Source organism: Budorcas taxicolor, chromosome 2 (assembly GCF_023091745.1).
Source record: "Budorcas taxicolor isolate Tak-1 chromosome 2, Takin1.1, whole genome shotgun sequence".
NCBI lineage: Eukaryota > Metazoa > Chordata > Mammalia > Artiodactyla > Bovidae > Budorcas > Budorcas taxicolor.
The window spans coordinates 116,063,603-116,081,494 of NC_068911.1; the positions used below are offsets into that span (position 1 = coordinate 116,063,603).

Here is a 17,892-nt window from a genome sequence, read left to right on the forward strand (position 1 = left end):
TTTTTCCAGTTATACAATCCCAGGTCCTTCAACCTGTGTTCATAATGGCATAGTTTCAGGTTTCCTCAACATTAATCATTCTCCTCTGAGAAAAAATTCTTAAGTGCCTGTACTGTCTAGTGTTGGACATATTCTTCTAGTTTTGTTCTGAACAGTTTATTGTTAATCATAGTTTTAGTCAGAAGAGTAATTATTGGTTAATGTCACATTGTTAGTTGCTGACTACATACCATAAGGAACAAAATGTAATTAGAAATATCTACTCCCCTACACACCTATTTTGCCTCTTGGGTACGGACATTTTCATTTTATCTTCTCTACAGGCAGACCTTGGAGATATTGCTGTTTCAGTTCCAGACCATCACAATAAATATCACAGTAAATAAATAAAATATTACAGTAAAGCAAGTCACATTTTTTTTTATTTCTCAATACATATAAAAGTTTTGTTTATACTATACTGTAGTCTGTTAAGTATGTAAGGTACATACCTTAATTTAAAAATATTGCTAAAAATTGCTGTCATCATCTGAACCTTCAGGGAGTCATAATCTTTTGAAATACTAAGTCAAAGATCTTTGATCATAGAGCTGCTGCTGCTGCTAAGTCACTTCAGTCGTGTCCGACTCTGTGCGACCCCATAGACAGTTGCCCACCAGGCTCCCCCGTCCCTGGGATTCTCCAGGCAAGAACACTGGAGTGGGTTGCCATTTCCTTCTCCAATGCATGAAAGTGAAAAGTGAAAGTGAAGTCGCTCAGTCATGTCTGACTCTTAGCGACCCCATGGATTGCAGACTACCAGGCTCCTCCACCCATGGGATTTCCCAGGCAGGAGTACTGGAGTGGGGTGCCATTGCCTTCTCCGGATCATAGAGCACTATAACAAATATAATAAAAACAAAAAGTTTGAAATTTATTGGGAGAATTACAAAAATATGAGAGACACAAAGTAACAAATGCTGCTTGAAAAATGATACCAATAGGCTTGCTCAACACAGAATTGCCATAAACCTTCAATTAGTTAAAAAAAAAAATCAGCTTTCTAGGAAAATTTAGAAGACTTCAACAGACCATTCCATTTTTGACTTTTAAAGGAACTCATTTATTTAGATCTGATATTTAGGTGGTTCATTTTCAGGCATTTTCTGTCACATAAAACAACTTAATTTTCATACTAAGAGTTGTCTCTGAATTTGATGTTTTTTCAGTTTTCTCTTGATAACAGATCCTGGAGAACTTAATAATCATATTAGCTAATAATTTTAAAATGCTTTCCATAGACCTGGCTCTTTCATACCTTCTCATGTAATGTTTACAGCCATCCAGTGAGACAAGTGAATTAGCATCGTTTTATAGTTGAAGACGTTTATTCACCGAGACATTCATTACCTGCTTGCAAATTCATGACTAGTACAGAGAGAGAATATGAACAAAAGTCTATATAATGGAAAAGGCATGGTCATTTTGCAATTCCGATTTACCCCATTTATACTTTAAACTAGGAGAGGAACCCACCTGGTACCTACTTCTTTTGGCAAATATCTAATACTGTTTTATCAATAAAATCTGGACCAGGATTCACTTTCAGTGCAGGTGTCATGTCCATTTTTCTTTTTAAAAAAATGCATAATCAAAATTTTAAATTATGTTTGTCAAAAATATCAGAAAAGGACTTCCCTGGTGGTCTAGTGGTTAAGAATCTGCCTGCCAGTGCGGGGGCCATGGGTTGAATCCCTGGTCCGAAAGATTCCACATGTTGCAGAGCAACTAAGCCCATGTGCCACAGCCGCGGAGCCTGCGCTCTAGAGCCTGAGAGCTTAGAACTCGTGCTCTGCAAGAGGAGAAGCCACTGCAGTGAGAACCCTCTGCACCACAACCAGAGAGAGCCCACATGCATCAGTGAAGACCCAGCACAGCTGTCATCAGTTAATTAGGTTACAATATCAGAGAATAAGAGCTTTTTTTTCCTGGTCTTCTCTCCTTTAAATCTTATTTCTTCTTAGACAAAATGCATTTATATCTTTTTGTCTTTGCATTCTTCATTTCAGAAATCTGTTCTTCTCAAAAATGCATTTATATCTGAGCAGGAACAAAGCCTCTTAAAGGCAGGAGCTTGACTCTGTCCTTTAGAAGGTTCTGCTCTTCTTGAGCTCTGCTGTCCCCATGGGGGTCAGGATTCTGCAGGACCAAGGGTGCATGCAAGCCAGCACCTATGGCCTCTCCTTCCTTTCTAGACCACTTTTTTCAACTCTTCAGTTCTCTGACCAAATAGCTCTGAGCCTGCTTCCTGGGTTTTTGTGGCCAGTTTTCCCAGGTCTGTTCTCCCAAGGGTTGATGACAGGATATAGGCCAATAAGGTATCATAAGAAGCAGTTTCCACAGGGGTGTAGACTGAGCTTCTGTGTGGACTGAGATGTTGTTCATGGTATGTTTATAGGCCCCCGAATTACAGAGTGGAGCTGAGGGTGGAAAGAAGAGGAGGGCAGGCTGAGATTGGGCTAAGGATTACAGCTTAGAGTTTGGCTCCCCTCACTCCCATGACTATGAATTCTGGCCTAGAATTCTCCTTTGAAATTTGGTTTCCTGGGACTTCCCAGTGGTCCAGTGGTTAGAACTCCACACTCCCAAGGTAGAAGAGGGCCTGGTTTCCATTCCTGGTCAGGGAACTAGATCCCAAGTGCATCAACTAAAATTTTTGCAACCAAATAAATATATTAAAAAAAAAAAAATCTAGTCCTCTAAGTTGTTTGATAAATATGTCGAGAAACAACAATAGAACATATTTAGTTTAGCGTTCTCTTCAGTTCATGTGTAACTCTTCCTGTCTACATGTGTGGTGGATAGGCCTCTATTGGTGCTGTTGCCCAAGATTCCACAGATTAAGGACAGATATGTTCAGAGCAGATCTTCTTGACATTCCTCTTTTTCTTACTGTCTCTGCAAGTTGCAGATATTTTCAGCAATAATGGCCAAGAACCCTTCTTATCCCCAGAGGTACTTCTTCAACTCCACAACACTCTTGGCCCGTATGCAGTGACCCTAGACTCAGATCTGATGAGTGACAAATAAGTGAATATTTTTTTCTGACACAAAATTAAATAATATCTGGTAAATTCCTTTTGCCAGTTCATTAAGGTTTCCATATTGGTTTTGTTTTTGTAGCTGTGTATGATGTAGTGGAAGAAAAGCTAGAAAATGAGCCAGACTTCCAGTACATTCCTGAGAAAGCCCCTCTCGACAGCATCCATCAGGATGACCACTCCCTGCGAGAGTCGATGATCCAGCTGGCTGAGGGCCTTATCACTGGAACAGTACTGACACAGTTTGATGTAAGTAACATGATATAGAAAAGGTGTTTGCCCATATTTTCTTGTTAATTTCATGACTTCTTAACTGCCTAATCTAGTATCAGTTATAATGTATTAATAAAATATTATTGAGAAATATTGGCAAAAAGAGCTATAAAATGTAAAGCTTTAAAAATTACTCCCCAAATTCTAGCTGTGGTTTCACTAATAGGTATCAGTTTAAAAGAGGGAGATAGGGAGATTTTATAGGTCTATGTCATCAAACATTTTTTTCTATAATTAAATAGCTGTTTTTATGAAAGGTTGCAGATGAAGATAGACTATTATAGACTTAAAAATCCTGAATTAAAGAATAGTTTTTGTGCCTTGTCATATTTAATCCTTCTCTAATTTTTTTCAATGTAGTTAGCCATCATTAATATCTGTTGCTCTGGAGTATATGTTATAGATAATAATTATAAAATATTTAGGGCACATCAGTTTTCCTTTTAAACACCTCTAAATGAACACTACCTAAATGGGAAGAAAAATCTAACAAAGAGTGGATATATGTTAAAAAGAAATAAAGGAGTACCTTCAAATATAAAATAAATGAAATAAATATTTCCTATAGATTTGCTATTTAAAACTTCAGGTACTCTTTCTGTAAGCAAAATTGTTTTTTACATGTTTTACCATTTTTCACAATGTTTATAAATCATATTAGAAATTTTGCAGAATTCAGCTTTGCAAACCTGGTTCAATATTTTACTAACCTAAGATACATCATTGTATAGAGGAGGTATTCCAAGGTAAAAACCCATTTCTTGATAGCATAGAATCAAGTCTAAAAAAGTAAAAACTCTCAATGGCTTTCTGAACTTGTCTTGTACTTTCTTTTTTTAGCAACTCTATCGGAAAAAGCCTGGAATGACAATGTGTTGTGCCAAATTACCTCAGAATATTTCCAAAAATAGATACAGAGATATTTCGCCTTGTAAGTATCTATTCTCTTTGTAAGTATCTGTTATCTTCTTAATATAACTTTATTAAAATATTCTTTCTTTTAAATTTTTTCAGATGATGCTACACGGGTCATTTTAAAGGGTAATGAAGACTATATCAATGCAAATTATATAAATGTAAGTTTTTTTTTTAATTATACCTTAGTCATTTGGAATAAGAGGGGCTGATCTAAACTTTGAGGTTTATTCTAGAATCCATGATTAATGAGGATCAACTTTACTTTGTACCTCTGATGAGAACTTTTTTTTTAAAGTTCATTTATTTCTTAATTGAAGGATAATTGCTTTACAGAATTTTGTTGTTTTCTGTCAAACCTCAACATGAATCAGCTGTAAGTATTATACATATGTCCCCTCCCTCTCGAACCTCCCTCCCATCTCTCTCCCCATCCCACCCCTCTAGGTTGATACAGAGCCCCTGTTTGAGTTCCATGAGTCATACAGCAAGTTCCCATTGGCTATCTATTTTACATATGGCAATGTAAGTTTCCATGTTTCTCTCTCCATACATCTCACCTTCTACCCCACTCCCTGTGTCCATAAATCTGTTCTCTATATCTGTTTCTTCAGAAATAAATTCATTGGTACCATCTTTCTAGATTTCATATATATGTGTTAGTATACGATGTTTATCTTTCTGTCTCTGACTTAATTTCATGCTGTATAATAGACTGTAGGTTCATCTACCTCTTTAGAACTGACTTGAATGTGTTCCTTTTTATGGCTGAGTAATACTCCATTGTATATACGTACCATTTGTATATGGTCCATTCATCTGTCGATGGACATCTAGGTTGCCTCCATGTTCTAGATATTGTAAATAGTGCTGCAGTGAATATTGGGGTACATGTGTCTTTTTTCAGTTTTGGTTTCCTCAGGGTGTATGCCTAGGAGTAGGATTGCTGGGTCACATGGTGGTTTTATTCCTAGAATTTTAAGGAATCTCCATGCCATCTTCCATTGTGGCTGTATCAATTTACATTCCCACTAACCGTGCAAGAGGGTTCCCTTTTCTCAACACCCTCTCTAGCATTTATTATTTGTAGACTTTTTGATAATGACTGATTACAGAGTAATGACCTGTAGCCTGCAAGGAACATTACTTATTACATTACATGGTGTGTGCACTGAAGAACCTTTCAAAAATCCCCCAAATTCTGAATTCCAATGCGTATATGAACCCGTGGTTTCTGATAAAAGCTACATATGTGTATATGGTATTATCAAATTTTCTGATATTTCAATCTAATAGGTAAAAAATGGTAATTTCTTACAGTTTGATTTGTACTTTCCTTTATGTGAATAATTTAAGTGCTTGTTGTTATTATTGTTCAACAATAGTATGGTGAGTGAGGTAAAAGTCAAAGTTGCTCAGTCATGTCTGACTCTTTGCGACCCCATGGATTATATACAGTCCATGAAACTTTCCAGGCCAGAAGACTGGAGTGGATAGCCATTCCCTTTTCCGGGGATGTTCCCAACCCAGAGACCAAACCCAGGTTTCCCACATTGGAGGCAGATTCTTTACCAGCTGAGCCACCAGGGAAGCCCAGAAATAAACACACACACCTTTTGAATTCAGTGTTTAAAATGTAATAGGATGATAGTTTATCTTCCCCAAATAGTTACAGTCTTAACTTCTGAAAATAATGAATTTAAAATACTTGCAATCTTTTCATGTTATATATATATTATATATAATTATATGCATATTACATAATATATAAACACATATGTAATATGAAAAATCTAAACTAAAGCAAATGGCAGAATTTTTGCTTCTCACAAAATTTACTAATAAACTGTTTAGAGACAGTTTTTTTCTTTTCCATTTTAACTTAAAAGATACTGAATATATTCCCTGTGCTTTATAGTAGAACCTTGTTGTTTATTTTTATATATAGTAGTTTGTTTCCTATATAGAGAGAAATATTTTTTATTTCTATACCAAGTCCCTGCCTGTGAAACAGGATTCTCTATATAGATGCTTTTAATTTCATAAGAGTACTTTGGAAAATATTTAAATTTTTGTTTCCACTAATTGAAAGATAAGTATATATAGCTACTGCACATTGCCAAGAAACTTCTTCAAATAAAAGTTGATAGAGATTTGTTTTACTGACTTTGCAATTTATTGAGATTAATTGCATTTAGTTATCATTTAGTAGATGATTTTTCTATATTTGATCCTAAGAAAAAGTAATAATGCAGAGCGATTTTGGCTTTGTGTCTTTTTCTTTTTAGATGGAAATTCCTTCTTCTAGAATTATAAATCAGTACATTGCTTGTCAAGGGCCATTACCACACACTTGTACAGATTTTTGGCAGATGACTTGGGAACAAGGCTCCTCCATGGTTGTGATGTTGACCACACAGGTTGAACGTGGCAGAGTAAGTCATACTTGAATCTTACACATTGCTCAGACATTTTTCAAATTATGTTACATCTATAGTTAAAATATTCATATGATTTAATCTCTTTTGTAATCTTTAAACTTCCTTTCTTATGGTGTCATGATTAAAATCATCATGGTTAAATGCTTCAAACTGCAGCTAACACATACTATGTTAAAAGAAATGTGATGTTAGCCATTATTATTATTATTTAAATGGACTAATATATATTTGAATAAGTGATTTGTATTTATAATGTGTGAAGAATTCATATAACTTAGCCATGAAATAACAATATCCCATTTAAAAATGGCCAAAGGATCTAAATAGATGATTCTCCAAAGAAGACATTCAAATGACCAGTAAGATCATGAAAAGATACTCAGCATCATTAGTCGCCAAGGAAATGCAAGTGAAAGCTACAGTGAGATACTACTTCATAGGTAGTTGGATAGCTAAAGTAAATATGACAGAAAATAATCAGTGTTGGTAATGATGTGGAGACAGTGGAACTTGCTGTCTTGCTGATGGATTTGGTAAATGGTGTAACTATTTACCCTTGAAGACACCCTTCATTTCATCAAGAGGCTAAACACAGTGTGACTGCAGCTCAGCAATTTCACTCATAGAAATACCCAAGAGAATTAAATACATGTCCACACAAAAACTGGTGCACAGCTGTTCACAGCAGTGTTATTCTTAGTAGCCCATAGGTAGAAAGAAGCGAAATGTAAAAATTGATAAAATACGGTGTAGTCATACGGTTGAATATTATTTAGCAATAAGAAGGTATGAAAAAATGATACATGTTGCAACATGGATAAACCTAGAAAACATTATTCTAAGTAAACAAAGCCAGTCACCAAACACAACATATTTTATGGTTCAGTTATATGTGATGTCCAGTGTAGGCCACAGGGGACAAAAAGTAGAGCACTGGCTGCCCAGGTCTGGGATGGAAGGAGACAGGTGGATTAGAGGAGTTGCCTGGTCGTTACTAATGGATGTGGGCCTTCCTCTGGGAGTGATAAATGTGTTCTAAAAGTGATTGTGGTGAGGGTTACACAGCTCTGTGGATATTCTAAAAATGATAGAGTAGTGTGTTTTAAATGGCTGAATAGAATGTAACAGAATTGTATGTCATTAAATCTTATTTTTTTATCCTAATTTATGAAAGTAAATGGATTGCATTTCCCATTTTAGTTGAAGAGTCTTTCTTACTATTAAATCTAAGAAATATAATGATTAGTATACCATTTTGCCACCCTCATAGTAATAATTACTTCAGGTTGGAAGCTTCTTGTAAACAAGATATTTGAAGTTTCAAAATATATCCAAACAGACTCTCATTACAAAGAGAAGAAATGACCAAAAAAATGTTGCTCATTGGCAGATCTTTGTGAAGGGTATAAGTTCAGTTCACTTCAGTCGCTCAGACATGTCCGACTCTTTGTGACCCCATAGACTGCAACAGGCCAGGCCTCTCCCAACTTGCGGAGATTACTCAAACTCACGTCCATTGAGTCAGTGATGCCATCCAACCATCTCATCCTCTGTTGTTCCCTTCTCCTCCCACCTTCAATCTTTCCCAGCATCAGGGTCTTTTCATATGAGTAAGCTCTTCGCACTAGGTGGACAAAGTATTGGAGTTTCAGCTTCAACATCAGTCCTTCCCATGAATATTCAGGACTGATTTCCTTTAGGATTGACTGGTTGGATCTCCTTGCAGTCCAAGGGACTCTCAAGAGTCTTCTCCAACACCACAGTTCAAAAGCATCATTTTTCAGTGCTCAGCTTTCTATATAGTCCAACTCTCACATCCATACATGACTACTAGAAAAACCATAGCCTTGACTAGATGGACCTTTGTTGGCAAAGTAATATCTCTGCTTTTTAATATGCTGTCTAGGTTGGTCATAACTTTCCTTCCAAGGAGTAAGTGTCTTTTAATTTCATGGCTGCAGTCACCATCTGCAGTGATTTTGGAGCCCCCCAAAATAAAGTCTGCCACTGTTTCCACTGTTTCCCCATCTGTTTCCCATGAAGTGACGGGACCAGATGCCGTGATCTTAGTTTTTTGAATGTTGAGCTTTAAACCAACTTCTTCACTGTCTTTCACTTTCATCAAGAGGCTCTTTAGTTCTTTTTCAGTTTCTGCCATAAGGATGATGCCATCTGCAAATCTGAGGTTATTGATATTTCTCCCAGCAATCTTGATTCCAGCTTGTGCTTCTTCCAGCCCAGCATTTCTCATGATGTACTCTGCATATCAGTTAAATAAGCAGGGTGACAATATACAGCCTTGACATATTCCTTTTCCTATTTGAAACCAGTCTATTGTTCCATGTCTAGTTCCAACTGTTGCTTCCTGACCTGCATACAGCTTTCTCAAGAGGCAGGTCAGGTGGTATGGTATTCCCATCTCTTTCAGAATTTTCCACAGTTTATTGTGATCCACATAGTCAAAGGGTTTGGCATAGTCAATAAAGCAGAAATAGATGTTTTTCTGGAACTCCCTTGCTTTTTGGATGATCCAGCGAATATTGGCAACTTGATCTCTGGTTTCTCTGTCTTTTCTAAAACCAGTTTGAACATCTGGAAGTTCGTGGTTCACGTATTGTTGAAACCTGGCTTGGAGAATTTTGAGCATTACTTTACTAGCATGTGAGATGAGTGCAATTGAAGAGTATATGAGAATTCATTAAATTATTTAGTCACATTTCTTTAAGCTTGAAAGTTCTTAAAAATTAAAATATTAAAAAAATCGGAGAACCTAAATTATTTCTGTTTTTAAAATTTATTGATACCAGGTTAAGTGTCACCAGTATTGGCCGGATCCCACAGGAAGTTCATCCTACGGCTGCTACCAAGTCACCTGCCACTCAGAAGAGGGGAACACTGCATATGTCTTCAGGAAGATGACACTGTTCAACCAGGAGGTAGGGGAATGGGGTGCCTAATGGTTAGAGCTGTTATGTTCAAGGTAAAGGCTTTGAAAGATGAAAATGTTTTTAATCTTGAGTCCTAGTTATTAGGAAATACAAAAAATTATTGAACTATTTGCTTCATTAGGATACACTGGAATCTTATAAAATATGTTCTTTTAGTATAATATTTCCAATTTCTGTAGCTAAGTATGACTATAATCAGTGAAAAAATAATTGAGTAAATAATACTTATTACTATTTTCCCTATTCATAAAAATCATACCAGGGTGTTGATTATACATCTCTTCCTCCAAGTAATATCAGTAAGGTATTGGAGTACATCTCCAATGGAAATGGAGATGGAAATGGAAATAACAACAAACAGCTATTAGGTTATTCCCCCTTTTTAATGAGCGTTCTTGCCTTGAGGACTCCATGAACAGTAAGAAAAGGCAAAAAGGTATGATACTGAAAGATAAACTCGCCAAGTCGGTAGGTGCCCAATATGCTACTAGAGAAGAGCAGAGAAATAGCTCCAGAAGGAATGAAGAGGCTGAGCCAAAGTTATAAACACACCCAGTTGTGGATGCATCTGGTGGTGAAGGTAAAGTCTGATGCTATAAAGAACAGTATTGCGTAGAAACCTGGAATGTTAGGTCCATGAATCAAGGTAAATTAAAAGTGGACCAAGTGGTCAAACTAGAGATGGCAAGAGTGAACATCGACATCTTAGGAATCAGTGAACTAAAATGGACCAGAATGGATGAATTAAATTCAGATTACCATTATATCTGCTACCGTGGGGAAGAATCCTTTAGAAGAAATGGAGTCGCTCTCATAGTCAACAAGAGTCCAAAATGCAGTACTTGGGTGCAGTCTCAAAAGCGACACAATGATCTCTGTTCATTTCCAGGGCAAACCATTCATTTTGGCAAACCATCACAGTAGTCCAAGTCTGTGCCCCAACCAGTAATGCCGAGGAAGCTGAGGTAAAATAGTTCTATGAAGACCTACAAGACCTTGTAGAACTAACACCAAAAAAAGATGTCTTTTCATCATAGGTGATTGGACTGCAAAAGTAGGAAGTCAAGAGATACCTTGAGTAACAGGCAAGTTTGGCATTGGAGTACAAAATGAATCAGGGCAAAGGCTAACAGAGTTTTGCCAAGAGAATGCACTGGTCGTAGCAAACACCCTCTTCCAACAACACAAGAGATGGCTCTACATGTGGACATCACCAGATGGTCAATACCAGAATCAGATTGATTATATTCTTTGCAACTGAAGATGGAGAAGCTATATACAGTCAGCAAAAACAAGACCAGGAGCTGACTGTGGCTCAGATGATGAACACCTTATTGCAAATTTCAGACTTAAATTGAAGAAAGTAGGGAAACGACTGGACCATTCAAGTATGACCTAAATCAAATCCCTTATGATTACACAGTGGAAGTGACAAATAGATTCAAGGGGTTCAAATAGAATTCAAATAGATTCAGATCTTACAGAGTTCCTAAAGAACTATGGACTGAGGTTTGTCACATTGTACAGGAGGTGGTGATCAAATCCATCCCCAATAAGAAGAAATGCAAAAAGGCAAAGTGGTTGTCTGATGAGGCCTTACAAATAGCTGAGAAAAGAAGAGACGTGAAAGGCAAAGGGGAAAAGGAAAGATACTCATCTGAATGCAGAGTTCCAAAGAATATTAAGGAGAGATAAGAAAGTCTTCCTAAGTGAACAATGCCTAGAAATAGAGGAAAACAATAGAATGGGAAAGAGTAGAGATCTCTTTAAGAAAATTATAGATACAAAGGGAACATTTCATACAAAGATGGGCACAATAAAGGACAGAAACGGTATGGTCCTAACAGAAGCAGAGGATAAGAAGAGGTGACAAGAATACACAGAAGAACTATACAAAAAATAATGACCCAGGTAACCACGATGGTGTGATCAGTCACCTAGAGCCAGACATCTTGGCATGTGAACTCAAGTGGGCATTAGGAAGCATCACTATGAACAGAGCTAATGGTGGTGATGGAATTCCAGCTGAGCTATTTCAAATCCTAAAAGCTAATGCTGTTAAAGTGCTGCACTCAATATGCCAGCAAATTTGGAAAAGTCGGCAGTGGCTACAAGACTGGAAAAGATCAGTTTTCATCCCAGTTCCAAAGAAGGGCAATGCCAAAGAAGGTTCAGACTGCCACACGATTGCACTCATTTCACATGTTTGCAAAGTAATGCTCAAAATTCTCCAAGCTAGCTTCAACAGTATGTGAACTGAGAACTTCCAGGTGTTCAAGTTGGATTTAGAAAAGGCGGAGGAACCAGAAATCAAATTGCCAACATCTGTTGGATCATATAAAAAGCAACAGAATTCCAGAAGAACATCTACTTCTGCTTCATTGACTGTCCTAAAACCTTTGACTATGTGGATCACAACAAACTGTGGGAAGTTCTTCAAGAGATGGGAATACCAGACCACCTTACCTGCCTCCTGAGAAACCTGTATGCAAGTCAAGAAGCAACAGTTAGGACTGAATATGGAACAACAGACTGGTTCAAAATTGGAAGGAGTATGTCAAGGCTATGTATTGTTTCCCTGCTTATTTAACTTATATGCAGAATACATCATGTGAAATGCTGGGCTAAGTGAAGCACAAGCTGAAATCAAGATGGCCAGGAGAAATCAATAACCTCAGATATGCAGATGACACAGATGACACCACCCTTATGGCAGAAAGTGAAGAGGAACTAAAGAGCCTCTTGATGAAGGTGAGAGAGGAGAGTGAAAAAGCTGGCTTAAAACTCAACATTCAAAAAACTAAGATCATGGCATCTGGTCCCATCACTTCATGGCAGATAGATGGGGAAACAGTGGAAACAGTGGCAGACTTTATTTTGGAGGGCTCCAAAATCACTGTAAATGGTGACTGCAGCCAGAAAATTAAAAGATGCTTACTCTTTGGAAGAAAAGCTATGACAAACCTAAACAGTGTATTAAAAAGCTGAGACATTACTTAGCCGACAAAGGTCTATATAGTCAAAGTTATTATTTTTTCAGTAGTTCTCTATGGATGTGAGAGTTGGAGCATAAAGAACACTGAGGGCCAAAGACTTGATGCTTTTGAACTGTGGTGTTGGAGAAGACTCTTGAGAGTCCCTTGGACTGCAAGGAGGGCCAACCAGTCAATCCTAAAGGAAATCAATCCTGATTATTCATTGGAAGCACTGATGCTGAAGCTGAAGCTCCAATACTTTGGTCACCTGATACGAAGAGCCAACTCATTGGAAAAAACCCTGATGCTGAGAAAGATTGAAGGCAGGTGGAGAAGGCGATGACAGAGGACCAGATGGTTGGATGGCATCACTGAATCAATGGACATGAGTTTGAGCAAGATCTGGGATTTAGTGAAGGACAGGGAAACCTGTCGTGCTACAATCCATGGGGTCACAAAGAGTTGGACACGACTGAGTGACTGAACTTGAAATGAGTGGAAAAGACCAGTTTCACGATCTCCTCTTTATTTAGGAGGGTAAGATTGTAGGCAGGACACTGTAACATCAGACAGATTGCTGCTGCTGTTTAGTCAGTAAGTCATGTTCACCTCTTTTGTGACCCCATGGACTGTAGCCTGACAGGCTCCTCTGTCCATGATATTTCTCAGTCAATGATACTGGAGTGGGTGTCTTTACAGCTTTTAAATTGTTAGTTTTCCTTACCTGCTCCCTGAGTCCCTCCATTTGGCTTCCAGATTAAAGCCAGAAGTGCAAACTGATGAATAAATGCCAGCTCAGTAACCCAACCGGAAGATGTATGTGGAGGCAGAATCTGCTTGTCTTGTCAGGCTGCCAGTGCCTACACCAGCCATCCTGGGGCTAAGGGGCTGTAGGAAGAAAGGAGTGATTGCTGCAGAAGAGCCAATATCACAGGCATCCACGGTGAAGCCTTCGGAGATGAGACCACATCTCCCCTAACTCCACTCACACACCACTCCTAATGCACCCCCTCCCTGAAAGTGACTAGAAGAGTCCAGTGAGATGGGACCTTGCTGACCAGAAAGGAAAGGAGCTAGAAGTTGTGCTAATGTATACTGCAGGAATCTGGCACTGAATAAAATTGGAAGTTACAAGAAAATACAGTTTCAAAACCTTATGTGCTAGAGATACTATCAGAATGAATTTTGGGTTTGGGCATGTGTGCTGTATAACTAGTGGTTGTATGTAACAAAGCAAGCCAAGAAGCTGTTTTTTTTTCATTTTCCTAAATAGACATGAAAGATGAGCTTATGTATGGTCAGTGGTCGCATCAAGTAATGTGTATATCCTGTTGTTCTCCACCTACAGATTATCCGTGGCAGTTTTATATGTTATAGTGGCTTTTCTTTGCAGTCCTGAGTATCTCAGAACTGTGCTGAGACACAAATTGTTTTCTAAGGTTTGAGCCAAATATAATGGGAAAATTAATTTGCTGCCATGAAAACATACGTACATGGATGGATAGATGGACAAACAGATAAACACTACCCCAAAACTTAATAAAGCATTATTTTAATTACCCTTCTTGCAGATTAAGTTCTGCAAGAACTTAATTATTACCATTAAGTTCTTTTGTTAACAGTAATAGTCAAAGGTATTCTGTATTAGATGCCTTCAATTATCTGTAACCAGATTGAATTGAGGTCTCTCTGGGAATTCTTTTTTCTTAAGTACCTTTACTTTCACGTTCTTTGGAAGTTCATCCAATGTAAGTGACAGTAACCAGATTTCACAGTGTTGGAATCTGACTATGAGTATATGATTCCAAACAGCTGTGATTGGGTGATTTGCAGGTCCTTGAAATGAATCAGTTTAACTTAAGGCTGTCCCTTTTAGGTGTAGATGTTGTTTCATTTTTCAGTTGAAGAAAATGAGGCCATGAAATACTGTCTTAACCGGCGAAATTGAGATTTGAAGTAAGATGTATACATTCAATACCTTACTTTCTCCATTATACCAGTGGGGAAATTGGTTCCCAAAAAAGAATTAAATATTGATTTGATTTTGTGTTTTATGGTCTCCAGTTTTTAATCTGCATTTACCTTGAGATTTTATTTTCTTGATGTCCATAATTTCACTTGTGCTTATCAGGATTAGCCCAACTTTGTTCATTAAAAAAAAATTTTTGTTAACCTTTTTTGCTCACCTAGTTTTTATATTGTTTTAAACATTTCACTGGAATCTTAATATACTTTTGTCTGTTTACCTGATTATCATCCTAAAAATACAAATATAGAAATTTAGTTATAAGAAGAATGATAATCCAGGTGACTGATACTTAAATGGATACAGCTGTTTCTATAAAGTGGTTTCTTTCCTTCTTAAACTTGAGTTTTATTGAATTTATACATTACTTTTGGGGCATAATGAAAGTAGTTTCTTTTGCTTCTAAAATTAAAATGACATGAATGTTTACATATATTTTAAGGATTATTTCTAAGTCAGTTGTATAATCTTTCATTTATATGTAGAAAAATGAGAGTCGTCCACTCACCCAGATCCAGTATATAGCCTGGCCCGACCATGGAGTCCCTGACGATTCAAGTGACTTTCTGGATTTTGTTTGCCACGTACGAAATAAGAGGGCTGGCAAGGAAGAACCTATAGTTGTTCATTGCAGGTATTTTATTTTCTGTCTTTTATGATTGAGTAACTGACTAGATTCCGTCTGAGCCACCAGGGAAGCCCAGAAGGAAATGGCAACCCGTTGCAGTATTCCTGTCTGAGAAACCCCACAGAGAGAGGAGCCTGGTGGGCTCTGACCCCTGTGGAGTCACAAAGAGTTGGACACTACTGAGTGACTAACACTAAGTGACTAAATAGGTCATTTTTTAAAGGAAATACGTACTCTATTTTGCCTTTAAGTTGTGATTGTCACTCTGGTAATTAGAATTCAAAGCTGTGTTCTGAAGGTAGAAAGCAAAGAATATGACTTAACATATAATTGACAGAAACTTTATCATAAAAAGTAAAAATAATACTAGTTCTTAAAAGTTTGTCTTTTTCATAGTCAAACATTTCTGAATTTGAGTTATGTCTTAAATTTAATGGTATTATAGATTTGATGAAATAACAATATTGTAAGAATTAGATTGTATCATAAGGTTTGGATTTCCCCCTCCAGCGAGGTACTCCATCCTGGCCCCTCCTAAGACCTTTGATTGGCATTTCACCTCCTTGGAGTCAGTTCAGTTCAGTTGCCCAGTCATGTCTGACTCTTTACAACCCCATGGGCTGCAGCACACCAGGCTTCCCTGTCCATCACCAACTCCCGGAGCTTATCCATACTCATGTCCATTGAGTCAGTGATGATTCCACCTAATACTACCTCAGGATGTGCCACTTGCAGGAGTGAGCAGTGGCGGACACACTCCTTCCTTTCAGATTCAGGTACCCATCTGCCCTCAAGGGACTGAAATCACTGACTCCAGCCTCACTGCCACAGACCCAGAAATTAGGAGCCAGGAATTATTTTCTCCTTCTCCTTGTTACTTCTGTTATTAAGTGATTTGATTCAGAGGATGTATTAAGGTATCTCTTTATCCTTATACTTTCCAGTACTTTTTAAGGGTAGACTTTCACATCCATCAAAACAGATTGTAGATTAGTTATTTGAGAGGCAGATGACAGGAATGGTGGGCACATTTGGGTGTTGGGTATCCTTAGTTCTCAATAGCTACAGAATGCTTCACGAAGTTGTTCTTAACTACCTCAGTGGTAAAGTTTAATGAAAATTAAATTTGGCTTTAAAAGCTAATTTTTTGAGTGTTTTAGCTGTCTTTTTTGCTTTTGTTAATGATTTATTATTGTAATTCTCTTATTTTGCATTTTAAAGCTGTTATGTCACTAATCTTCTATGCCTTGTTCAGATTTTAAAAACTGAAATGTAACACTTTTAAAGTTGTATATTGCAACTAACAGTGGGGGAGAGGTGGTTACAAACCATTTAATCTGTATTAAGTGAAATTTTTTTATTGTTTTCAAAATAGTATCCAGTTGCCTTGCCACTTTTGTTAATCTAAAATATTAAAATCAAGTTGTTCTTCTACTGTAATATGATTCAGTTCTATAAGTTTCTGCACAAAAGGCATAAGAAGTTTAACAGAACAGTTTCAGTAAGACTTTGCCCCATATTTGTCCTTTTTAGTGCTGGGATTGGAAGAACTGGGGTTCTTATTACTATGGAAACAGCCATGTGTCTCATTGAATGCAATCAGCCAGTTTATCCACTAGATATTGTGAGAACAATGAGAGATCAGCGAGCCATGATGATCCAAACTCCTGTAAGTACTACATAGCTCATGTATAAGTGTATATTCTCAACCTCATGGTTTTTTGTTATCCGTGTATGTTCCAAACTATACTTTTCTCTTTTTAATTCTCTTCCAGGAGGTAATAACCCTAGCATAGGGATTGGCAGATACTGTCCATGAGCCAAACCTGGCCCGCCACTTGTGTTTATAAATAAAGTTTTATTGGAAACAGCCACAGCTATGTATTTACATATTATCTATGGCTGCTTTCACATTACAGTAGCAGAGCTGAAAAGTTGCAGCAGGCCACCATGTGATTGCAAAACCAAAAATGTTTGCTATCTGGTCTTTTATAGAAAATGTTTGAGAGGGGGTGGGGGTGGGGGAATGTTTGCCAACACTACCCTCGCTTGCTAGTTTTTGACTGCTTCAACAGGTGCAGAGAAGCAACTTATCCTATATTACTTAGTCAAATGGAATGCTGAGAATGATAGTGTCCCTAGACTGGAGACACTAGTGTCCCTAGACTGGAGAATCTTGATAGAGCTGCTTTCTGTGAAACACCTATAAGGAAATTGCCTCTCTTTTTTCCATAAAAACTTAAATTGCAACAGCAAAAATCATAGGAATTAAGCTATTAACTTACTGTATTCTATAATGACTCTGAATTATGTTCCAAGAATCAAAAGAAGAATCATGAAATTTTAAAGTTAATATTATTTTTTATATTAAGCCATTGTGAAATGGTTGCATTGTTGGCAGCATTAAGGTTACTCAAGTGAACTGACCTATGTGGTCTAATAAATGCCTGCTATATTATTAGCATTTAATTATAGAGAATTTCAAATACACAAAAACAGACAATGTAATGTACTGAACACTGTGTTGCATACTCAGCCCTGGCATTGGCCATCACGTTTCCTTTATACGACTACCTACTCTCCTCATATTTGAAGCAAACCCTGGA

At 37.4% G+C, this 17,892-nt stretch overlaps 1 protein-coding gene across 2 annotated transcripts in view; it reads left to right on the forward strand.

Moving 5' to 3' along the window:
* The window catches only part of PTPN4 (protein tyrosine phosphatase non-receptor type 4), a 162,147-nt gene that overhangs the window by 138,230 nt on the left and 6,025 nt on the right, over positions 1-17,892 (forward strand). Inside the window, exons 19-25 of one of the 2 annotated variants that reach the window (XM_052658675.1) lie at positions 3,163-3,329; positions 4,194-4,284; positions 4,368-4,429; positions 6,557-6,703; positions 9,517-9,645; positions 15,144-15,292; positions 16,820-16,955. In XM_052658675.1, the coding sequence (XP_052514635.1) occupies positions 3,163-3,329; positions 4,194-4,284; positions 4,368-4,429; positions 6,557-6,703; positions 9,517-9,645; positions 15,144-15,292; positions 16,820-16,955 (881 nt within the window). Of the gene's footprint in view, positions 1-3,162; positions 3,330-4,193; positions 4,285-4,367; positions 4,430-4,715; positions 4,794-6,556; positions 6,704-9,516; positions 9,646-13,388; positions 13,422-15,143; positions 15,293-16,819; positions 16,956-17,892 lie in introns of those variants that run through there. The other variant, XM_052658683.1, reaches the window with a different exon arrangement.